Genomic DNA, 26714 nt, shown 5'->3' with positions numbered 1-26714 from the left:
CTTATGTCCTAGTTGTTTTTCTGTATTAGGTAAAATAGGTTTTTTTTAAAGTTCTTTGCGGAGCAGTATGTTCTGGTGGCTGCTCATACCCATATTTGCCTTTTAGCAATGAGTCTTCCCACCTGCCCCGGCAATTAGATTCAGACCACATAACCAAGTCAGAAAAATGTGAATGGATGCTTTATTAACACTTATTGCACCACTATTCAGTTGTCTCAATTCCAATATACACAATTTTAGTGCTCTTTTGGTGCCCCTGAAAATGAGTCATGACCTTCCCTTTCATTATTAATGAACATAGCACAGCCCATTTATTAAACCTGCACTTTTCCCTCTGCTCCATATGCCTGTTTTCCCTTCCAGTATTTGACATGTGACAGTAAAGCTCAGAGCAAATGTCCCTAGTGCTTTCCCCCCTGTGAATTCTTGCCACCTGCTTCATAGCATTGAACAGATGTATATATGTAAACCATTACAAACCTGTTCACCCAATCATTTATCATTTTAAGGAGAGAAAAATACTCCAAAGGCACCCCCTACTCCAAATTTTACATGTTTGGGTGAATTACTATATTAATATTTTGAAGGCTGTAATGCAAAAAGGTACTTGAAGCTATTTTAGTGCATCACTCATAACAAGTAGGCTTTTTTTTTATAAAAAAAGAAACAAAACTTTCAAACCATGACTAGTTTTTTTTAAAACAAAAAACCCCTTCTACCATGAAGAAACTGTATTTTCTATAGAGGATCCAATGGAGGTGTTGCATTATTCATCATCAAATGAAGAGGAAAATTTCAATTGCCAGTTTCTAGTAAATGGTCTAATTAAGAAAGGGAGATTCTGAGCCATGGACAGGCGCCACAATCATTAAAGGCCATTTTCCAGCAGATTACAGGTCTCCAGTCTATCAACGAGAATGCTGAACTAATTAAGCAGCAGAAAACCCAGCCCAGGACAAAAGTCTTCAGATTACGCAAATGTGTGTATGCAATGAAGGGTCTACGCTATGTCACTTTAAAATCAGAACCTCCCTCCCTTCAGACTTCCTAGCTGAAGTATTCCTATAAGGTAAGGGAGAACCATATTTTTTTTACTCTGTCATGGGCTGCATTCCCTTGGGAAGTATTACTGTATGCTGGTGGAACAAGTGATGGTGGAGCTAGAGACAAAAGTGTTCTGGATTAATTGGTCCAGAATACAGACCTCCCTTCCTCAATTTTTTCCATGGCCACTTCAAATAAGAATTCCCAATCCTATGCTGCTCTACTCAGAAGTACTGTAAGCCCCACTGGGTTTGATGGGGTTACTCTCAAATGGATGCTGTTCTACGGCCTAAAAAATAAAATAAAATAAATGCATGGCTAGTGCATTAGTGCAAGGGACGTGGGTGGCACTGTGGTCTAAACCAGTGTTTCCCAACCTTGGGCCTCCAGCTGTTTTTGGACTACAACTCCCATCATCCCTAGCTAGCAAGACCAGTGGTCAGGGATGATGGGAATTGTAGTTCAAAAACAGCTGGAGGCCCAAGGTTGGGAAACACTGGTGTAAACCACTGAGCCTCTAGGGCTTGCTGATCAGAAGGTAAGCTGTTCGAATCCCCATGATGGGGTGAGCTCCCGTTGCTCGGTTCCAGCTCCTGCCAACCTAGCAGTTCGAAAGCACGTCAAAATGCAAGTAATAAATAGGTACCGCTCCGCCGGGAAGGTAAACGGTGTTTCCGTGTGCTGCTCTGGTTTTGGTGTTCCGTTGCGCCAGAAGCGGCTTAGTCATGGTGGCCACATGACCCGGAAAAACTGTCTGCAGACAAACGTCGGCTCCCTCGGCCTGTAAAGCGAGATGAGCGGCGCAACCCCAGAGTCGTCTGCGACTGGACTTAACAGTCAGGGGTCCTTTACCTTTAGTGCATTAGTGCAGGGATGGGGAAATGTGGTCCTGCAGATGTTGCTGGACTATTAACTTCCATTTTCCCTGACCGTGAACCATGCTGAGTGGGGTTCATGGAAGTTGGAGTCCAAACAACAGTTGGAGGGCCACAGGTTGTCTATCACTTATTTAGTGTCAATGAAGCAAATATGCCAAACTTTTGAAAAGTGTGCTCTATCCTATATTCAAATTATTCAACATTTATGCCCAATCTACATACATTTATGCCTATGCCTTCAGGCTACTGGCATCCATTGCTTTCCTCTGTTTGTTCAACTGGTAGCTCCTTCCACCCAAGCTTGATTATCAAACTTGCACAGGTGTAGAGGTTATTTGCTCCCAGTACTCAAGTTTAAGCGTGGACCAAAGAGAAGCAGAAAAGCTCTTTCTGGCAAAAACTGGTATCAGATGTTACCATTTTAACACAAGCTGAACATAGGGACTGGGGTGAGAAGAGTAAATTCATTTCCCTGTTGATCTGCATAAATCAGGCTTCCTCAACCTTGTTTTGAGACTACAATTCCCAGCATCCCTGACCACTGGTCCTGCTAGCTAGGGATCATGGGAGTATAGGCCAAAAACATCTGGAGGGCCGAGGTTGAGGAAGCCTGGACTATAAACCTTTGGCAACCAGAGCATGTGTTTTCATTCAAGTACCATTTCCCCCATTTCTTCTACTGGAGTTTTTTCACTGTAAGTCAAAAGCGCATAGGAAAAGCTCATGATTCATCCAATTACAATACAGACGTGGATAGACAAACATACAGATAGTATTGCTCTAAAAATGCAGAATTTGTCTTTCCTTTCCTTCTGCTATATTCTCAGTGCAGAGAGTGCATCTCTAATAATTGTATGATTGGTTCCTTCAGTCCTGGTTTTTAAGAAAGTTTCAAAAGCTTCCCTAGTTTCCCTTGACTTTTCAATGTAAGTTTTTGTCATATATGCTGCTGTCGAGTCCTTGTCAACATTTACTGAATTTTATTCTATTGAGCATATTTAAAACTGCTTTGAATATGTTTTATGTTTGTTTTTAATGGCATTGACATGAGCTGTATTGAGAGGGCTACAGTCTTGAAAATGGCTTGAATGACAGAATGAATGACAGTCCTGACGTAGCACCATATATGATTTTTACAATTCAAAAACAGAGAATAAGAAATGAGAGTTATTATATGGAGACAGAAGGAACTTAATTCATGATCATGGAACTTAAGCACATCTTGTTTAGCTACCTGAAAAACCCTCTTCAGCCAGGAAGGTCTCAGCCATGTAGCTCACAGCTGCCCTTCCCTCCTTGGAGGAATGACAATGATATTAACAAACAAACAAACAAACAAACAAACAAACAAACAAACAGAATGACATTTAAAGATTAATGCTGAGCAAGACTTTGTAGAATCTGGAATAACTTTTGGTGCTGTTAAGCACTAATTTGCAAACCTAATCAAAACCTTAAAATATAACTATTTTGTAAGCTTGAGACTCATCCTCAGCAGCTAGTATTAAGTCTCCGGCTTGCCAACAATGATGCAAAACTGCTAAACTTTTGCAAAATTCTGTAAAGAGTCTGTCTGGGGAAGAACATAAGAGAAATCTTATGTTCTGGATTAGGCCAAAGGACCTTATGAGTGCTTACATGCTAGCTTGTTCACTGAGATAATCTGGAAGGTTGCTGTTAGTTGTCCCCTGTGCTACAGAGGCCTGACTGGGCTCAACTGTAAGTCAGCCATGTGGTGTCAATTGCCCAACACTTTCCCAGCAGAGATTTGGCAGGCATGATCACTTTTGACTTCCAGGTGTCTCTTTTTGTGCTGTGATCCTATGTGATCATGGTATACATCTGAATACAGTGGTATTTCGGGTTACAAACACCTCAGGTTACAAACACTTTGGGCTACAGACTCCACTAACCTGGAATCAGTACCTCAGGTTAAGAACTTTACCTCAGAATGAGAACAGAAATCATGCAGTGGTAGTGGGAGGCCCCGTTAGCTAAAGTGGTTCCTCAGTTAAGAATGGTTTCAGGTTAAGAACGGACCTCAGGAACAAATTAAGTTCATAACCAGAGGTACCACTGTATTGATCTGAATATTGAAACTATGTGGATGGGGTCAAGCACTTGATGCCTGACAGACACATGGCCTTCGGTCTCATATGCACTTGCATCCAGTAGCTACACAGGACTGCATCAAGTGGAATCAGCTCTCATCCTGCTGCAGGTGTGTGTGAAAGCATGTCTCATTTATTCACATTGTGAGAATTTAACAATGTGCTATGCAAACCTTTTACATTTGTTTTGTATTTTCAGGTTCTTTAATACAAATACAATAAGAAGAAGATACAGTATGACATATGATAGTTGGAAATACAATTATGTGATTATTGTCATCTCTCAGTTTTACACAACTTGTCATCCCCCCCCCGCCATATCATCATTATATCCCACAACTTACTGAACCAGCTCTTCACTGTGACACATTAAGGTGCTTCTGTAATTGAGCAACATTACTCTATGCTGCTTCAAGCATATGTTGAATCAACATCTATGATCTTCATATTCTGCACTGTCTGGAATATGGCCCAGTAATAATACCTCCTGAACATCTGGTAACCAATACCCAGTGGTATCTATTATACGCAGGATTCACATTTAATATTTGCTCACCCCCAACACATGCAAAAATAAGTGAAGTTGGCACAACAGCCCTTCCAACATGCACCAGTCTCTAAACCACTGATAATATTCAGCTTAACAACAACAACAAAGCCCAAGCCTGTTGTGTTAGTAGAGCAGAAGCAAACCATAAAGATCAACCGTGCATGCGAGAAAGTACAGTGCCAGTGTGATCCCAAGCACTGCCAAAGCAATGGCCATTAATGTTGCTGTATCAGCATTCTTCCTTTTCCAGCACAGCTGTTTCATGCATGGATTGGCTGGGCCATGGGGTGAGCCCTCTGTTACCATGCCGAAGACTGAGAAACAGCCTTGGAATCAGGAGCAGTAGAGCAGCCCTCTACTGCTGATCTCTAATAGCAAAGGGAGGCTGGGCAAATGCGGTAGTGCAGTACATCGCTTCAGCTCTCACTGCTCAAAAGTGCTGTTTGTGCCGGTAAAGCTGATCAATAGGACCGAGCTGACCATTGGCTAAATCCTACTATTCCAACTTAGCTGGCTTGGAGTTCAAGCTGTAAACTGGCTGAAGTTCAAGTACTTCGATTTAACTAGGTCATGGATCAGGCTGCTCATGACCTAAAATAAGGGGTAAAATTCAATGAACAGGATAATGTGTGTGTCAAGTTATGGATGCACACACCTTATGCAAAAAATAACTGCCCATTTCTTAGATATGATTCTGCACTTTGAAATTAATGATTTGCATAGCATCTCCTAATCAAAATATAAGCAGGGTTTCTTTCTCTGAAATCGAGATTGCTGTGTTGATACTTAGTACACTGAAAATGGAAGTAATTGAGATTTAATGTACATTAGCCCCCCCTTTACAACTCTTCTAATAATCCAATTGGCCCTCAGTAAACCCATGTCTAATTATTTCCAGCACTGAGGTCCATTACTGCTATCAATTTTTTTATGAAGACCCTCTCCCCACCAATACTTTACAAACATTTTGCAAAGTTCCTATCTGCAATGCAAATTAACTATAATCGCAAATCCTTCCTTAAGTGGTCATAGGACTAAAGCCTAATAGTATTCATGATCTTTATATAATAAAAAACAAGGAAGCGTTACGGGTTAACTCTTATGACAAAGTATCTAATCCTTAGGATAAAATTTACAAGAACAATGTTGTAAAGTTTGTGGTGATGATGCCCAAGAAGTCTTGTTCCCTTGCTTTCTAAAACATTTGCTCTCCTAATACACAGGAAAACTGTTTATCAAGGGAGCTGATATAAAACAGTCACGACAGTGAGCATGCCTTTCTGTTTGTAGTTACAAAGTTTTCTACTTAGCCATTGTGTTCTCTGGGAGGTGTCAGAGACATATATATGGAAAATGGTGCTTAAAATTTAACTGTGTTCCTGCTAGTACAGAACACAAGGCCCATTTTACTTACTGTGTCGTGAGTGACATGAGTAGTTCCACAACAAAGACTACCTCACCTTTCTCTGTGATTTGCAACACCCTCTGCTGGCAAATGTGAAAACAAAACACTTTTTGCATTTAGCAATAATTGTTGCTATGTGCTCTGTTTTTCATTTCCTTAAAGTACTTTGTAAAGACGGAATCACCTCACATGCAGTTTGTATGTTCACAGATAGTTATATTTTAAAATTATTGTTTAGATCTCCTTCTAGAGTCAAATAACATATATAGCATAAAGATTTATTTATTTATTGGTAAAGAGAAGGTAAAACAAGTCTTGTCAAATTCTGCATTTCCTTTTGACGCTATGTCTAACTTTACTGGAGCTACTATTATAGTATTTCTTTACAAACCTGTACTTTGGGATGAGATGATCTTTCAGAATCAACTGAAGAGGCAAATGGCTGGAGCCCAAACAAATATTTAAATAATGGCATGGACTATATAGAACAGAATGATTTTTCAAGTGTTCGTTTATTCTCACTGTGCTTTGTAGCCAGAGAAGTTGGAAAAGAGAAAATACTGTATATAGATAAAGAAAGAATTTTAGATGGGATCTCCCCTGGGTAGCAAAAGGAATTTTTACAACTGACAGAAACACAGAATCTACAGGAATTAAACTTGAGTCAAAGTATTGGTAGAGGTAGTGGTTCACTGTCTGTGGTGAATAAGTTAGTGCATTTGTCCTCCAGAAAGAAGTACCATAGAACTATTGGTAAACAGAGACCAACCCCTCCGCCACATCAATCATCACTTGTGTCTTTCCAAACTTGTTGAAAGAGAGCATGACCAAGATCTGACCCTGGCTGAGATGTTTTCCTTAACTCATGCTGGGCACAGGGTCTCAGGGTCTACTGCCTTGTAACTATAGATGCCTGTTTATTACATATATGGTGCATTTCAATGAATATTTAAACCTCTGCACTTGTGTCATAAGGCACATCACCATAAAAAATAAATAAATCCCAAAGCCCATGTCAAATAAGGTAATAGCTTACTTGCTACAATGGAATAACATTCCTTGCCTATTCCTTCTTCTTGCTCTGACAATAAAAATAACAGCAATTGTCATGCGGCTAAAGTAACATATATACGTCCTTAGAATTCAAAGCAAACAGCTTTACCTGGCAAACTTCATACAGCAATTTGTACTGTTCCTCTTGCTTCTGCAGAGAGCACAAGCTGCATCCCATGTTTAAGAAAACTGTCTTTCTTATTCACCGCAAGAGCCCGGGAAGTTGTTGTTAGCGAGCATGCATGTAGATATCCCTTTGGCACACTAAGAGAGTCAGATGAAACTGAAACGATTTACGTTGGTGATGCTCTGATCACTGGCAAGCAACTCTGCCTTCTTCCTTAATGCTCTCCCTCCTCCACTCACAGTACACAACACTCCCTCTACTGCTTTAGTCCAATGCACACACTATATACTGCTGCTCATGCATATTAATCAGCTCTCATTGACTATTCATAACAGACAGTGATACAGAAGCTATAATTGCTGCCTATGACAGCTGAAATTTCTCTAATTAACAAGCAAGCACTTCAGTAGCAGGGCATAATAAAAGACACTAACAATTCTGTAAACCATTTTGTAGCAATTACAAATAAACATGACTGCATTTTACTGTGGTCCCTAAGGATAATTCTTAGCATATTTAAGCAGTTTACAAATACATTTTAAATGTAAGTCATAACCAAAACGAATCTGCTGCTGATACAGAACTATTACAAGCAACATTAAACAGTTCAGCAAAGTTAAATAAAACACTCCTTAAAATATTTAAGAGAACGTGGTCACAACTAAATGGAAGTCTGTAGTGAACAAGCATGCATTTAGCAAAAAAGAAGAAAGGAAGAAAAATGAAGAATGGAACAGCTCAAGGAGCTGATGCAACTAGGAATGGGACAAATTCTGCAACTTATTTTCATTAAAGTACAATATTGCCAGCAAACCTCACGATAATATAGTTCTTTATAAATTCCACCTGACATCAGAATGGTTACACATTATCACAGCACCCATTAATAGTATTTATGTGATGATTCTGTGCTTATGCATATGCTAAACAGGAGCTATATAATCAGCTGAGCACACTTCAAGGTCCTCTAAATACCATATAGCATGTGCATTCCATGGTAATGTGACTGCTATAGTTGCTTTATGATGTGTATTTAAAAAACCCTCTGTATATTTACTTCCTTCAGCTGGTAAATTCTAAGTGAAATTATTCCCCATTCACCAAATGAAATCATTACCTAGTGATGATTTGCAAGTTTTGGCTTCATCCATTGTAACACGCATATGAAGGGTCAGGTGTCTCTTTGTGTTCAGAAATCCCACAAACACTGTTTCTAGTTGGGAATACATTATAGGAAAGCAACAAGGCCCCCCCCCCTTTATAAAATGTAGATCCTAACTTTTTGCCAATGTAATCAAGCTAGCATACACTGTCCCCCTCCCCTTTATCCCTGGAACACCTCTGGTCACCTCCAAACACTCAATACTTTGCAGAGGAATTCATATTTTTTTTAAATAAATATTTATTAAAGTTTTTGAATACAATACATAAATAATAAACAACATTACTTATATCATAACATAGTTTCATCGCTTCTTTGGACTCCCTCACGTCTCCCGCTCCCACTTACATCGGTATAAATTTTTTTCAAGCAAATTATCATCTTGTTTAGAACCTTATATCCGCTCATTTAAATAAAATCTAGCAGTTCTCCAAAAAAATTTTATTTTCCTTAATCTCACTTATCGTCAAATTCAAATCTAATTCAGTGGTGGACAATTATTTATGATCTAGCATCCTTCTTAACATTCAACCAAATTACAATATTTTTGTAGATAAATCTTAAATTTCTTCCAGTCTTCCTCAACCCTCTCTTCTCCCAGGTCTCGGATTCTGCCAGTCATCTCGGCCAGTTGCATATAGTCCATCAGCTGCATCTGCCACTCTTCCAGTGTGGGTAGATCTTGAGTTTTCCAGTTCTTAGCGATGAGTATCCTTGCTGCCGTTGTTGCATACCGCTTTGCAGAGGAATTCAGTTGCTTACTGGAAATTGAGGTTTGTACAACTAAAGTGCATTAAAGTGCTCTGTCACTCTGGTGCAAGAAATTCACTAAAAAAAAAAAACACACCGCTACCTGGCTTCTTGCAGTTAGGAAAGTAATGGGAAATACACAACAAAGTGTGGGATAACCATATAACCTCCCTACAAGCAAATCAGAATGAATGCTCAAGAAAGAGGCTATCTGGAGGAGTCCCTTTTGAAGTAGGTTAGGCTTGGAGGCGGTGACTGGCTTTGTAGCTGAGTGGAGATCAGAACTGAGTTCTATTACAACATTCTTAGCCACTGTGCCTCAATGGGTAACAGTGGACTGAGCCTTAGGAGGCACTTGTTCACAGTAGAATCCACTGATTGTTGGCTAAACTCACCCATTGGCAGTATGTGTGCAGTCTGAGAGTCAAAAAAGTGTCCTGTGAACAGATGAAGCCTGTTATTCATTTCTGGAAGTAATTCTTTTCTTATCCCACAACTGGACACAGTGTGGTGGATGTACAGTAACTGTATTGCCTCAAACCAAGGAACATTATTTTGATTATCAAAGTGTGATGTTAGCCTCTCAAGTGAAGTATAAACATTGCCAAAGAAAGCATAAATCAGCCATCAACCCACACCACTGTTCACTCAGCAGAGACAGGTTCCTCATCAGATGGCTGTGGAATGGACAAGAAAGATCAATAACAGTGTAAGGACTCTGCTGAAGAACGAAAGGAAATATGGTGGCAGGTTCTTTCTGTAACATGTCTACCCTTAATGACAACTTCTGTTGCCTTTGCCCTTCTTACCAAAACAGTCTGCATTGGTTTTTTGAAAGCTTTGGGAGGATTTGCAATGCCTTGTCTTGGTCAGCCCATATGTTAACATGAAAAAGTATTTCTCTAAGGGTTTGAATGTGGGAGAACCTTACACAGAGTGAAGTGAAAAGAAAATCTGAACAGACCACAGGATCTCTGGGGCAAATGATTCAGGAGACAACTTTGGGAAGACTGAATGTTCCCTGAAGTTGCTTGGAGTTTCACATTCCCAGGCTGCAATCTTATGCTTGCTTACTTGGAAGTTAACCACATTGTACTCAGTGGGAGATAGGTTTGAGTTTCACGTCTCAAATTTCCCTGTATCTGGAGGTTCTGTCTCCCCAGCTTCTCCCAGCATATCCCATTGTCCTTTATGAAGAGTGAATGGAATCTGACTCTCCACTGGCCACATTCTGCATTTGTGACATCAACAGCATGGTACGTATAATGTGTACAGTGTGTTCTTTGGTGCACCAGGAACTGGAACATCTGCTAAGCTAATATAAGAATCAGGAAGATTGGGATAACAGCTCTTCAGCTGCAAGTGAAATAAATCAGTAGTTTATTTCATCAGTACGAGTTAAATGAAACAAAATAACAGGACAGGTCCCTGATGCAATTCAGAAGCAGTCCCTGTTAATACACAGCTACACAAGAATATCACCACATACCTTTAAAATATTCTGTAATCTCAAATGGAAGAATAAACCAAGAGGGTTGGCTTCCCATGTTCTTGTTGACAAATATTCAACAACCCCTGTGGTATCCATGTGGTGTGATGGAAGTGGAGTCAGTGTGACTATCAAGCAAAGAGCCTTTTCTAAATTGAGGATGCTTTTCTTTTTGTGTGTAAGTCCAATTCTGAATTTTGACACATTTCAATGTCTCAAATTGACCTGGGTTGAGTTGTGTGTTCTTATCAGCAACTGTTTAAGCAAACTGTCTTTGTATAGGCTGGGTGCAATGAAATAATATTTTGCTTAACGTACCAATAGCCTAATTAACTTTCTTTCATTTTCAACGTTTTTCTCATACGGAAGGAGGGCAAGAGGAAAGAGAGAGAGAGCAGCTGTTCCTTTGTAATAACTTCATGTAAGCTGAGTTTATGATGATGGTGATGACCATTGTAGGAAAGAGGGTGAAAGGAAGGGAGGTATTTGTTTGGAACATTAGCACTTTACAGAAGAAAAGAAATCTGGGGTGTTTGTTTCTGTATGTGTTCAGATTTTATTTTATATGAAAAAAACCAAGTACAAAAATTGGGTCAGCTTAATCAGCCCTTTTAGTGACTATGCGGAGAATGTATCCGACTATCAATAGGGCTATTTATAAGGGCTTTCCCAATATCATAAAGCTCTTATGGCCATGAAAAGTTTTTGGCTCTCAATAATTAGAGACTTACAGACTTTGTTGTTTTGTGCAGGCTGAGCTTTTACCTTATGAATACTTGGAGCCAGTGCCAAAATAAAAGAAAAATGTCTCTTAAGAACAAACTCTATTAATATATTTCTAATTCCCATTTATCCGTTTCCAGGACATGGCCTTGGTGCCCTCCACTGTTGACTGTGATTTTATATCCTAGCCACAAATCACCTACCAAGTGCCTCCCTTGTCCCAACAGCCATTGCCTCCAGGTCTTTCCTTTGCCTTGTTCTTTTGTACTTACCACATTGTTCCTGCCATTTTAATATTAGTTGTTCAAGGACCAGCCAACACTATTAGATCTTTTTACCATGAATTTGCAGGACAGATTTTCCTGTCGGTTATTTACCCTGTCACTATGATAAAGTTCGCAAAATGAACAAAACAAAGTGCGAATTACCCTAAATTCTGTGATTAAAATAAATAGCTCTGTCCCTCTTCCATATCTGCTGCCAGCAATAGCTGTCCTCTATGCTCATCCACTGCTTTCATGCCTTTTGCAGCTACTGTGGCTGTAACTCCTTCCCATCATGCAACACTTACAGTATGAAGATTGAAAGATCTTATCACATGGTGAATCTAAGAACACTTACCAGCATTGCACAGCTGTGATTTGCCATATCTAGAAAAGTATTAGAAAATTAGCTTTCTCCCCAGGTTTTCATGTCTTGCGACCGCTTTTATAATACCACGTTACAAAGAAGAATTTTTAAAAGAGATTATTTTGTGGTGATCATTCTAGCTCAGAACTGCATGTTAAAATCTTGTATGGCCATGCAAGATAATGCATTACTGGTGACATCATACAGATACAGTTTTCAGAATGGAGAAGCGCTGTAGCTAGCCAAAGGGGTCAAATAGTAGTACAGTAAATGCAACATGTTAGTGCTGGAAAAGGCTCCTGTCTAAAACCCCACAAAGCTGCTGCTGGTCAATAGACCACGATGGACCATCACCTCGATTCTGTATGAGGCAGCTTTTGCTGTTCCAGTACATGCTCAAATCCTTCCACATCTGTTAATTAAATGGTAAGCTCTTGAAAGCCTTTGCCTTGGTTTCCCCAATATGTGAGAAATAAATGAGCTAACCGGGCTCTTATGATGACTAATAAGATGAAATACCACTGAAGGCCTCTGCATTCTAAAAATGATTTAGAAATTATTAATTAAAGTTTTTTTCTTTGATATTTTGAACAGAAACACTAGAAATTATTTGTGCGATTTTGTAGCAACACAATGGGTTTGGACTAGTTTACTAACGTCAAATGTTGAGAACAAAGCAGCATTTGGTGATATGGCCACACCTAGCAAACCGCCTTTGTGCAATTTAGCTTAAATGAACCCTGCCAGTTATACTGTGATTTCCCAGGTTGAACGAAGTAAACTACCTTTAAAAAAAAATCAAAAAAATCAAGCTACTCCTGTTGTGAGTGGAATAAGTCTGTCAGCTCCCATTACAGGCTAAAATGACACCACTGCCCTTTATTGGAAAGAATTAGGCCATGAGTTGCTAGGCCACAGCGAACAGAAATATTTGGCAGTGCGATCATTACAACTTATTTATTATCACAGCACTCTCTACAGAGCCTCATCTATAGCATGGTCCTGAAGTGCAGGAAGAAATTTATAAATAAACAAATAAAGCATGCATACTTTGGCTCTCTTAGCTTCTGAGGCAAGAGGAATCCGTTCACTTCCAGCAGCTGCCTGGCAGTAAGCGGGCATAGATGCTCTCATCCTAAGGCTTCTCAAATGTCACCCGGGACCACCCAATCCAAGGTCACAGAGCAACTGCTTGATCCTCCCCCTCCCAGGTTTCCCTGAAATCATCTGGGAGAGGAAGTTTGGCTGGAAGTCCTTACTCTGATTCTTGAGCCAGTGAACTGAACAGGTATATGCCCAGGTAAAATCCGATGGGCGGTAAGGAAATTCTACCATCAAGAAAGATGCATTAGTGGGCGGTAGGTATAAAAAGGTTGACTACCCCTGGTTTAGAGTTCCAAGCCCAGTGAATTTTATACGATAGCTGAACAAGGATTTTTAAAAACATATTATTTTTGAAGGATTTCTTGGTTTGCAAAAGTATGTGCAATGTCTCTTTTTCCCAAGTTACATTTTCTACAGATCAGTTTCCTATGTTGAGACATTAGTGTTACATTAGGAGGAAAAAGGGGAAAGAGCTGGAGGGGGCTATGGTGAGTGGGGGTGGGGTGGGGTGGCAATGCTTCTATTCTACCTAGTGTATGTGTGGGGTTTTGTGTCAGCATTGCTTGTGCGGGTTCTCTTTACTATTTGCTTGTATTCCTTTGGTGGTGAGAGATGTTTGGTCTAGGGGTGTGGTTGTTTGTTTGTGATTGGCTGTAGTGAACTTTGTTTTCGTTGAGAGACCTGTCAGAAGTAAGCATGGACCAATGGTATCAAATAGTATGGGAAGCAGCCTTATTAGAAAAAGAAAAAAAACTAACCTGAACAAGGTTTGAACACACACAAAAGCCAACACTCTAGCTCTGTAGCCTATTAATCTAAAATAATGCTTCATACAGTGATGTGGTGAATGAATGTTGTTGTTTTTAAAGCAAAATTTTAAGGCAGCTGTTTAATCAATATGAATGTTGTAGAGATCAACTGACATAATTTTCAGTCTTTCATACCAATAGGCATGTTATCAAAAACTAATTGTTCAATCTCATCAAAGGAACTAGATTACATCTAGTAATCTGAGATCACAGTTATAGGGCTATAGCTCAGAGGCAAGGGAAATTGTGGTGATTTACCATGATACCCACAGAAGCATCTAATATTTGCTAGTTTGCTGAAGTAAAACAGTAATATTGTGGAGATACAATGGGGCTATCAATCTGTTTAGTATATCTAAATCCTTCTGGTGTTTGACCTTAGTGTCTTTAAGGTGAACTGCCTTTAGGGATTGCAAACAAAACCCAATGTCACAGGATACTAGATTACAAATGATTCGTCTTCAGATGGCTTTTGTACTGTGCATAAATACACAGTATCTGAAGAAGTGTGCATGCACATGAAAGCTCATACCAATAACAAACTTAGTTGGTCTCTAAGGAAGGAATTTTTAAATTTTGTTTTGACTACGACAGACCAACACGGCTATCTACCTGTTAACCATAAATACAGTGTTGTTAGCGGAGTTGGGTTAGCGGAGTCTGTAACCTGAGGCGTCTGTAACTTGAAGCATCTGTAAGCCGAGGTATCACTGTATAAGATACTGAACCACAAACCAATTAGGCTGTTGTAGGGCATATGGTGATGAGCTCAAATGCTTTTCAACAAGCCCTACAAAGATGGGCTTCAGTAGCACGAACATTGTACAGTGCAGCAAATGTACCATATCACAGATGTATCTGTCAAGAGGAAGTCTTGTTTGTATACATTACAGAAGAAAATAATCAGGAAATGTATTGAAGTGCAAGAATGAAAAAAGAAGGCAGATTCTTAGTTAAGGTCACAGGCCATTAGTACAGTCTACAAAGGCTTCAATGTTTCTTTTCAATAACACACTCTTCAAAACCATCCAGATGAAGGCTAGGTAGCATTACGTGCTAGGACACTCTTGAAACATGGGAGCTGGTGTTTTCCTTTTGAACCCGAGTGAAAGACAAGTCTTATGAGAAACCATAGATAATTAACGCTTAAAATATTCTCAGTTTCGGTTGTGGTTAACAAGTGAAACCACCAGTAATGATGTAATCTAGCATGTCAAAAAAAGGAAAATGAGAAGAGGAGGCAGAAGGCAGGGAGCAGCTAAAGGATGCAGAGGCAACTAATTAACTAAGTGATCCTTTAAACTGTCAAATCAAGCAAGGAGCTCCACGGACCGGTGTCTTATTGATATTCACATTAGGGCATTGGAAGCAATGATTCTAGTCCCAGTGGTTATAGTTAAACATTTTCTTTAAAAAAACACACACATAATGCCTGGTTTACCCCTCTCCCATTCATAGGGAAATGAGAGAAGGCCACCCTGAATTGCATAATTTACTGTTAGGATGAAGAAGGAGTGGGGTGTAATTCTCAAAGGGTGCATATTGATTTTTGAATTATTATGAGGGATTGCATATGGAAAAAACCCCACACAATTATTTTTCTTCTTGCCACACTGTTAATCGTGCAAAGACTTACAATGTTAAATTAGGAAAAGATGTGTGTAACTCTCTGTAACACAATCCCCCTGCTTTTAATTTCACACAAGAGATGAATATGCAATTTAATAAAACCCTGTCATGAGTAGGTTGAGATGAATTTGTTCTACCTCATCAGTTGCGATCCAAGGGCAGTCTTTGCAAAATTGTCATTCCCACAAGAACAATAATCTTTAAGGATCAATAATATAATTATCTCCTCACATTTGAGACTGTTGGGCCTTTTCAGGGATCTAGACAAATTTCTTTTATCTGATAGTCACTGAGATCAACAGATAACATTTGTAAGATGTTGGATTTGGGTTTTTGTTTTTAAGGAAAAGCCCTCTGAAGTTACTGCTGACACATTACTATTTACATAAATATGAATTTACATAAATATGAAAGAATATATACATAAATGAATTCCCTACTCTTTCATTTTTGTAGCATACGGGTCCTGTTATGTCACTACGTATCATTCACAGAATGGCAGTGATGCACGTGCTCAGTCAGTGATCATACACTGTCCAATGGGATTTTCCCATCTTCTCTTCAGTCGCAGCAAGAGCTTAACATCCACCCCCCAGTGTATGAGGCAAGTCAATCTCATTTCACACTTGCACTTTAAAGCTCCACATTGCATTGTGCTCTGCAGCAGATAGTACAGTCGAGAAATTTCAAAGATTTGTAATATCAATTGTTACAAAAATTACATAGGGCAGAAAACCTGTTTTTACAAAAGAACACCATATTTTGCTTCTCAAACCACTTAAACAGCTCTCCTCTTTCTGACACATTCACTTCCCTGAAATTCTCCTGTATCACTCTATTCTCCACAATGCCTGCAATCCTCTGCTACCAGTTAAGGTTCCCAACCTGGCCCTTGCTATTTCTTTCAAGAGTTTACTTCTGCATTGTATAAGACTAGGAATAACCACATGGTGCCATTGAGATATAATTGGACTACAACTCCCATTAGTTTCAGTCACCTTGACTAATAGGAAGATGGGAGCTGTAGTCCAACAACACATGGAGGGTACCACATTGGCCACCCATGTGCTAGACTGTAAACCTGAAATGTTGTGACCACGAAATATTTCCATAGTCACAATGGTAGACACATATTTCACCAAAGTGAATAACTGGAGTTAATGACAAAGCAGCCTTGTGTTTCCTAATAAGCAATGTCTGAAGTCAGCCTGGAAGTGTACTGTGTACTTTGAAGTGGTTTTTTGGGGGGCAGTGGGGGATAAGCTCAGAAAAGGCCTTGTCCATTGTTCATTTGTACTTAAGGCTTGTGTGAAAATTTAACAGTATTTAGCCACAAACCTTATTCTATTATATACAGGCATACTTAATAATTTAAGTTTTATGTGTGTTTTGAAAAAAATCAAAAGGATAATGTATCTATCAACTAGGTTAACAATAGATAATGAACTGTCAGTCTACAAATGTTGAATACTTTGACTGCAAATGTCTTCTGGGAGCATACGTTATGGGTCAGAAGACACACTGATTAAACCTACAGAGAGAAAAGTCTGTCACTTTGGGTCATGGCAGGAAGATGCTTCCCAATAGTCTCACTAAGGAATTGAATAAATGGAAAACAAATGCCAATGGAAAATCAGCTGGAAAGAAAAAGTACATTCTATGGTGCTTGTTCATTACATCAGAACTGAGGCAAGATCAGCTGGTGTGTTTGTTTGTTTTTTATTTATTCGTGAGTTATGGAAGCACCTAGATTCTAGATCAATAGGATTTCTATGATGGTTTGGGTAGCTCACATTTCCAGTTATAGTAGAATTTTCAGTGGTATTTCTTCTTCCCCACATTGCACTATGTTTGTACTTGGAAAAGGTAATGTAAAATACCTAGGCAACATATCAAAAGCTCGTGTAGCACAGTGGTGAAGAGACTGAGCTACGAATCAGCAAGGAGCTGGTTTGAATCTTGGCTCTGATATGCACTCATAAGGTGGTGTTGTCTGTGTCATTCTCCTTCAGCTTCCACAACAGAAAGATAATATTGCTGACCTATCTTAAAGTGCTGCTGCTGTAGGGATAACAAGATAATATATGTGGCATCACATTGAACAATTTAAAGCACTATATAAATTATATTTGTTACTACTTCTTCTAAGTGATGACCCTGTACTAAGCTTGTAGCAAGAGGTGGATACTGAATTTCACATTCCCTGTAACTTTCAACTCCTTGCACAAGCTAGCTTGGAGAATTGCACATTACCGCAACCAATCTATCCTTCCTCCCTACTCATCGACCCACCCTGAGTTCCATGTCAGCATGGATTTCTGAAAAATAAGTCATGTCAGACTAACCTGATCTCGTTTTTTGACAGAATTACAAGCCTGGTAGATGAAGGGAACGCAGTGGATGTAGCCTACCTTGATTTCAGCAAGGCATTTGACAAGGTCCCCATGATATTCTTGTAAAGAAGCTGGTAAAATGCGGACTTGACTATGCTACCACTCAGTGGATTTGTAACTGGCTGTCTGACCACACCCAAAGGGTGCTCATCAATGGTTCCTCTTCATCCTGGAGAAGAGTGACTAGTGGGGTGCCACAGGGTTCTGTCTTGGGCCCCGTCTTATTCAACATCTTTATCAACGACTTGGATGATGGACTCAAGGGCATCCTGATCAAATTTGCAGATGACACCAAACTGGGAGGGGTGGCTAACACCCCAGAGGACAGGATCACACTTCAAAACGACCTTGACAGATTAGAGAACTGGGCAAAAACAAACAAGATGAATTTTAATAGGGAGAAATGTAAAGTATTGCACTTGGGCAAAAAAAATGAGAGGCACAAATACAAGATGGGTGACACCTGGCTTGAGAGCAGTACATGTCAAAGGATCTAGAGTCTTGGTTGACCACAAACTTGGTTGACCACAACAGTGTGACGTGGCAGCTAAAAAAGCCAATGCAATTCTGGGCTGCATCAATAGGAGTATTGCATCTAGATCAAGGGAAGTAATAGTGCCACTGTATTCTGCTCTGGTCAGACCTCACCTGGAGTACTGTGTCCAGTTCTGGGCACCACAGTTCAAGAAGGACACTGACAAACTGGAACGTGTCCAGAGGAGGGCAACCAAAATGGTCAAAGGCCTGGAAACGATGCCTTATGAGGAACGGCTAAGGGAGCTGGGCATGTTTAGCCTGGAGAAGAGGAGGTTAAGGGGTGATATGATAGCCATGTTCAAATATATAAAAGGATGTCACATAGAGGAGGGAGAAAGGTTGTTTTCTGCTGCTCCAGAGAAGCGGACACGGAGCAATGGATCCAAACTACAAGAAAGAAGATTCCACCTAAACATTAGGAAGAACTTCCTGACAGTAAGAGCTGTTCGACAGTGGAATTTGCTGCCAAGGAGTGTGGTGGAGTCTCCTTCTTTGGAGGTCTTTAAGCAGAGGCTTGACAACCATATGTCAGGAGTGCTCTGATGGTGTTTCCTGCTTGGCAGGGGGTTGGACTCGATGGCCCTTGTGGTCTCTTCCAACTCTATGATTCTATGATTCTATGATTCTATGTCAGAATTCCAAGATACAGTGAAAGGAGTTCAGATTCTTTTTTTTTAAAAAAAATAAACTGTTTTAGTTCAGCAAACTGCACAGGTGATGTGACAAACCCATTTTAGATCGCATATGCCAGGGCTAAAACATTGCCTCACAACGATAGTCATGTAAGCATTTACACACGCCTAAGGATGTGGCTGTAATTTAGTGAAGGGAGATAAAATCCTTGGCACATAGAGATAACCTTCTGGTTGACTTTGTAATTACTCAGCTCAAGCTATACTTTGGTGTAACCGGGATTGGTCTCAAGGATTTCAGCTTATGCCGCCATGGTGGTTTCTTAAAGTCTCGCAACTCAGGTGTTAAATCTTCCTCCTGGGCTTCAAGATGCAACTCCGATTTAAATAGCTGTTTTGTGTGATTAAGAGTAATTTGGAGCAATTAAAGAAAACAGTTCACTTGTGACAGGTGGCAGAAAACGAAAAGAGATAATTACTTTTTTTAGCCATCTGTGTTAATTGTCATTAGCAGAATTAAGTTGCAGTATACCTCTTTGAAATGCGAGGCAAAGTTCTTTCCACCTTTGCCTTGTAAACTAACACTTTCTCAAGACTAGGGGAAGGGGGAAGAAAGTAATTTTACCTTGCTTGCCACAAAGTGCCCATTTGTTCATTTTTGGAAATGAAGGAAAGTTGCAAAGTGACTGTTGTTGTCATTAAGACAATGAAATTATAAGCTGCCTTTGGTAGCAGGAAGACTGCTGTGGCACACAAACGTGTGAAAACTAGGAGTTACATACATATATTTAGCCAATGCGTTAAATTTCCCTGACTCTTTTTATATGTAATTACTAAATAATGCAACTCATAATGAATCTATGCTATCACTAAATTGTGTGTGTGTGTGTGTGTGTGTGTGTGTGTACGTGCGCAGACTGTACTAAAAAAAGTGCTACCAACTAATTCTGCACTTTCTAGAGGACAACTATAGTCCATGAACATCTCATTGTGTCTTAATGTCTAAATGACTGTTATGTACTGAGTTGAATCCTAGAACAATAGGATCCAGAATGCAGCAGTCTGATTGGTCTGCAGAAGCCACCCAATCCAGCTACAGGTAGAAGTGAATCAGCAACCTGATTGGCCTGCAGGGGCAGCCAATCAGGCTTCTGGAGGAGGTGAATCCACAACCTGATTGGCCTATAGGAGCAGCCCGGAATTAGCCAATCACACCCATTGTGTAAATAATGTATATATAGCTAGACGTTTTGGGGAAAGTTTCATTCATTGCTAATCATGTCAGCATTCGAATGTTTTCACTTTCAGGGGATCCAGTTTTCCTGAAGAAATCAAGGCCGCCGGAGACAGAATTGCGCAACAGTATAACTTGAATCTCACATATTTGTGGAAGAAGTGACAATCAGTGGCCTGTAACTTAAGTGCCGCAATCTCAGTCTGGTTGCTTAAATCTCACTGACTTCAAGGGAATTCAAGCAAACCAACAACAGGCAGAATTGCAGCAAATATGTACAAGCCATATCCAGGGGATCCTTAAATTGTCCTAAATTGGGGAGGGGGATCCCCATATACATTCAAGCCTCCTTAGGGGAGGAATCATAGCTTTGAATGTTCAAGATCCTGGGTTCAATCTCCAGCTAAAAATATCTGAAGGACCCTTGATATGAAAAATCTGTGCCTGGGGGTAAAATTATAAGCAAATTGGCAATGTTTTGCTTAAAAGTAACTGCATGTGTAACATTTATTGATTTATTCTGAACATTTGTATCCTACCTGTCTTCAAAGCAGAAGGCACATTTTCCTTCTGTCTTGATTCTTGAACAAGTTAAGAATGGCAATGTTAAGTGGCAAGACATACACACTTTGACATGATTTAGAACGCAGATGGCCAACCTGTGGCAAGTTCTGGATTTCAAAGGTTTCGCCTTGAGTATGACTTGGTTAGATACCATCCCTTATGAATATATACAAGTTACAAAGGAAAAGTCCATACCACCCACTATGCATGTTTTTTGGTTTTAACGATTCATGAGACAATCAGACCAGTAAGAGCTAATTAAAATACCCTATTACTCAGGCATGGCGTGCTCTGCTTCCAATGGAAGCATAATATCACTAACATGACATGCATGCACGAAAAAGTACGTATCATGTCATCTGACAAGTTGGCTATTGTCTAGAGCAACTCCTCCAACCCACCCCACCCCCCGGGAGGGATTCATGCGTGTGACTGCCAAAAGGAGGGTCATGATTCAGTCTGACAGGGGCATAGCCTGGACACATTTTTCCTTAATTGCCTAGTTGTCATCTCAGATACAGCCCTGGGTGCCTCTATAGCTGAAGCAACAAAGAAAATGGATCTACTGAATACGATATATTAAAATCCCAAAACGTTACCTATATTTGGGGCGCTCTTCGTTAAGAATCCAAACAATTAATCTTTGTCTCTTTCATCACCAGCTGAATAGTGGCCATTATTTGATGACAGAACGCATGTATGAAATAATGAAAAGAAGCAAGATCACTTGAATGTTTAATTTCTCTTTTTGTTCTGTTTCTTTCTAACTGCGGCCATGCCACAGTTTGTAATACTGTACCTACAAAGGGAGTCATGGCTAGAGATAATTCCTAAGTTACACTATAAAGCCTCACTGTGGCAAATGCAGGATCTGGTGTGTTTTTTCCCCACAGCAGGGTGTGATATAATGGACCCTTCTGATCTTTCCCCCCTCTCCATGCAAGGGCTAAAATTCTTTCATAATGGGACATAAAAATGCATTGTTAACAAGATTCAACAAATATGGCATATGGTAACCTAAGCAAAGTGTGAAGAAGCCAAGTAAAAAATTATGCAGGATGGATCTAACAAATATCATGCGGCATAAGCAATTTTTTCTGGCAATCGTCGAAGAGGCTGGTAAGAATGATTTGTTCTAATGAATGTGGCTTTTCTTACAAAATGAGTAAGGGGCATTCATGGGCTGTTCCAGGACAATCTCTTAGGGCAAGAGGTTGCACTGTCCTGATCGTTTTTATTTATTTATTTATGGCATTAATAGGCTGTCCTGAAACAGAACGTTCTTGGGGCAGATTAGATCACAAACTAAATTAAGAATTCAATAACCATAACAATAAAAGTAACAAGTAAAATGATGCATCATAAAACACGAGGAACAGAGAATAAAAGTTCACTAAAACACATGTAGTAAGCTTTACGAAGAGGAGAGAGAAGTTACTCATACTAAGTTTGTTGTAACACGTTAAACAAAACAAACACGAAAAGTGTCGGTTTAGCAAGTCAGCTAAGTGGGCTTCAAAAGGTTAAGACAATGGGTTCCATATACACTGGCACCTCGGTTTATGAACTTAATCCGTTCTGTAAGTCCATTCTTAAACCGAAACTGTTCTTAAACCAAGGTGCACTTTCCCTAATGAGGCCTCCTGCCGCCGGTGCCCTTCCACCGTTCAGATTCCATTCTTAGACCGAAGTAAAGTTTGCAAAGTGGGACACTACTTCCGGTTTTGTGGCATTCGTAAACCGAATCGTTCATAAACAGGACTTTTCTTAAACCGAGGTACCACTGTATGCCATCAACGATTGACAATTACACCCATAGTATTGGACCAGTGGCGTAGCGTGGGTTATCAGCACCCGGGGCAAGGCAAGTAATTTGCGCCCCCTAACCCATGGATTTGCGCCCCCTAACCCGTGGATTTCCCTAACCCCCAGATGTTGCGCCCGGCCCCCCCTGCACCCCCCACGCTATGCCACTGTATTGGACTGTATAAATAACTGGAAGATCAAAATAGCTTTTTATCTAAGATACCCAGGGAAGGAAGGCCTTTTACCTATTTATAGCATCTGTAGGCCACAAACATTCAACTTGCCAGATGATATCATTCTATGGGCCAAACTAGACCTCATATTTGTAAGCTGCTTAGAGGTTTGTGCGCACGTTTATTCATTATTTTTTCAGCTGAGCGGTATACTATTTTTGTTAAATAAGATAAAGTAAAAAAAAGAAAGATGATTTTCATGACTTTAGTCCTTTCATGGTTTGTTTGTTTTTTAATACCCAGCCTGGGAAGGGCTGATCCGGACTGGGCCTATGGCATGGAGAAGGAGGGGTTTTAACCCTTTGCAGCTGCTGTGGTCACATTCCAAATCAAGAGTGGGGTTTACCTCCCATTGTAAATAGTTGGCATGCAGTCCCCATTCACATGATGACTCTTAAATATGAATGCACAAATCATAGGGAGTGCAGTTATTTGAACACTGCAGATGTACAATTTCCATCTGTTGTAATATATAGGAAATCCCTCTTCAACTAACTTAAGTTACAGTTTTTGTTACGATCAGCGATGGGCCAAAGTTCTGCTAGGTGATATCTTCCCACCCCATCCTTTACTCAGGATACAGACATGTTAGCTGTTAATCAGGCTTCCATGTTAAAACCGGGGACATGGTTCTTTGTTTCACTTGCTCATGACAAGCTCTACTAACCGTGCACATTGAACATACAATTGCCACTAACAATGAATGTGTCTAACATGTGGGAAAGATTTCACTGCAGAAGTACCAATATTGTCCCACAATTATCACCCATCAGTCAGTGCAGTATCCCCGAGCTATGCATTCATCAAATGTTTATTGATTAAAGGCTGGGTTTAAACTCCTCTAAAGGACTGGGAAATATTACTTGTGATTTAAATAGTATTTAGAAGACAGAAATCAAATACAAAGCAGTATTTATGCAGTATCAGTTTTTTTTCAAGAGTGGCCGGAGTAAAACAGCAGGAATGGAGGAGGCTTTCCTGAAATCTTTCGGTGTATATCATACTTAAGAGGTAAAGCAGCAATCCAGAAAGAATGCCCACACTGTGATATAGCATATATTCTGCCCACTCTGCAACAGAGCACACATCCTGCCACTAAGTTTGTCACTGCCTCTGAAAAATCCTCAGCAGCATTACCCAAATACTTAAAAGGAAAGAAAAGAAACAAAACTGCAATGATGTGACCAGGTGGAATTTCTCCCCTGCCAGCTACAGCCCTGATAGGGCCCTGCTCCAAATTCCTTCCATGGAGAATTATAGAACATCTATAGTAAAGAGGAGAGCCTTTACAAAAGGCTTCTCCAACCTAGCACCCTCTGGTTATTGTTCAACTAGAACTGCCATCATCCCTGACCTCTGGCCATACTGGCTGGGACTAATGGAAGTTGCAGTCCAAGACTGAGGGGGCAGGGTTGGGGAAAGCGGCTTTATAACTATCCTTATGGCAGGATAGTCCAGAGGTATGCATCTATGTCTCTTACCCTACCTTCTGGTGGGGGAAATTCAAGGCCTGCTTGTTCTGAGAGCCTTTTGGTGTGTTAGGTTGCCCTTTATTAGCAAATGTGGCTAATGCTGATTGAAAGCCCTTTTTAAAATCCAGATGTTACTAGCCTGTTTAGGTGTCTTTGTGTTTTTGGAATTGTAACTGTTTACTTTAAAAATACAATTGTTATAAGCTACCGCAAGCACACTGAGAAATATACACACACACACACACACACACACACACACACACACACACACACAGGTTCCCGAACAGCTTGGCTCCCAAACCTGGAAGTAAGTGTTCTGGTTTGCAAACTTTTTTTGGAAGCTGAACGTCTGTTTCAGCTGTCAGCATTGTTTCCGGGGCCAATCAGCCAAGCAGAGGCCATGCCTTGGTTTGTGAATGTTTTGGAAGTCGAATGGACTTCCAGAATGGATTGAGTTCGGGAACCAAGGTACCACTGCAAAGTGCGTGTCCCCCCACATCATAAGCATCATCATACAATGAATAAATACATGAACAATAGAAGGCAATTTTCCTGCACCTTTTAACAGATTGGGTAGAACAATAGTGACAAATTCAGCAAGGTTTTCACATTATCTTTTCTAAACAAGTATGGAAGGACAGAGTCAGCTTCTGTCCTCATTTGCATCTGATCAACCCATCGCATTAGCTGAACCATATGAAATTTCTCAAGAAGCATATTTAAGGAAACAAATTCCTTCCAGTAGCACCTTAAAGACCAACTAAGTCAGTTCTTGGTATGAGCTTTCGTGTGCATGCACACGAAAGCTCATACCAAGAACTGACTTAGTTGGTCTTTAAGGTGCTACTGGAAGGAATTTGTTTTGTTTTGACTATGGCAGACCAACACGGCTACCTATCTGTAACCATATTTAAGGAGTTGGGCCTGTTGTGTTGAGAATCTAGTTGCAGAGTTTCAGCCCCCAACAGTCCTACAAATTAAAATCAATCCTCAATCTCACTTGGACTATTTTCAAGATACTGTTTTAACTGAATTATCCAGCCTCCTTGCATATGGAGATGTTAGAACTGGGCTTATTATCCTAAATATTTGTGATAACCTATCTGTCTCCAATTCCAGGAACTCATATCTATAGTCTTGCTATTGTTAAGGCTGAAATCCCAGGTACAAATTCTAGTGAAAACAGTCATGACTTTCTTCCAAATAACTGTGGCTAAAGCCGCCCTAAATTATCCTTAGACATAACTAAAAACAGTAGAGCTCACCTTTATTGTTATGCCATTTTCAATTCACTTCTGATGGGGTGTATCTCAACAAAGGCAACAAGGATATCCCTAAATTATTGTTATCAAAACAGGCCCATTCTTGAAGCATTTCTCTTTCACGAAATCCAGTAGGTCTTATTACTTAATGTTTTACCTTGGCTCTGTACACCCTATCTTTAGCTATAAAACAGAGGGATTTGTTTATAGGTGTCCTTCACATAAAATTGCCTCTCAGTTACAGCAGCAATTTATCAATGGCTAAATAGCCTGAGGCTAGAAGTAGACATTTACTTAAAGGACCTTCAGACTATTTTAAATAGACCTTTGGGATCTGGGAACTGACCAGTGTGTGACATGCCCACCCCACACTCCCCCCAACTGCCCATAGCATCTTGCTGTGCTATTTCTTTTAATTGACTAACCTCAATGCTGGCTGTTCAAAATCACTTTAACCTAAACATGCCCCCGGACTGAAGCTCCTAATGACCTTCCCTTGGCCCTAAACACATATGGCTGAGACAATGCAAACATCATTTGGAAGATGAGTAAATTCAATAACTCAATTACCACTGCACCAAAGCCACATTCATCAAACCTCGACCACAGGAGTTTGTATCTTTAGCTCCCTGCCTTTCAATGGCTAGGCATTTGGGCAAAGAGTAACTAATCAATTTAGGAATGATTAAATAGAAATTTGTAACACTTGGCATTATTAAACCTTCAATCTTCATTATGGCCCCTTAACGATTACATCATGGCTGTGTAAAATAAATTAACAGGACTTGGCAACATTTTTGACATAAATACATATGGGGGGGCTGGGAGAAATCATTAAATTGTAACAAATAGATACTGTAGGCTTATCAGTGAGCTGGTAATAGAGAAATGCAAAAGCTGAAACCTAAAGTATACACAGAGCAACAAACTACCAAAACATTTATCCCAACTCAGAGATGGTCTAGTTAAGTGGAAGGTAAAACACTTGCTACTAAGTCTGATGAAAAAGACAACACCCTGAGCCTGGAAGCCACAATCCAATTCAAAGATAGATGAGTTTATGCCCATTGATTTCTGTGGACTTAAATACACTTTACTGTGTTTTGGATTGCAGCTA

The 26714-nt window shown here is 40.0% G+C and overlaps 1 protein-coding gene across 3 annotated transcripts in view; it reads right to left on the bottom strand.

Moving 5' to 3' along the window:
* PDZRN3 (PDZ domain containing ring finger 3) overlaps window positions 1-26714 on the bottom strand; it is a 181613-nt gene that overhangs the window by 41795 nt on the left and 113104 nt on the right. The window contains exon 1 of one of the 3 annotated variants that reach the window (XM_081852411.1): window positions 7151-7406. The exons of the other annotated variants lie outside the window; for them this stretch is intronic. Within the exon in view, the coding sequence (XP_081708537.1) occupies window positions 7151-7219 (69 nt within the window). The 5' untranslated portion in view covers window positions 7220-7406. Of the gene's footprint in view, window positions 1-7150; window positions 7407-26714 lie in introns of those variants that run through there. 3 annotated transcript variants of the gene reach the window in all.

Source organism: Podarcis erhardii (assembly GCF_964252035.2).
Source record: "Podarcis erhardii genome assembly, chromosome: 2".
Taxonomy (NCBI): domain Eukaryota; kingdom Metazoa; phylum Chordata; class Lepidosauria; order Squamata; family Lacertidae; genus Podarcis; species Podarcis erhardii.
This window is presented reverse-complemented; position numbering and strand designations above follow the sequence as displayed.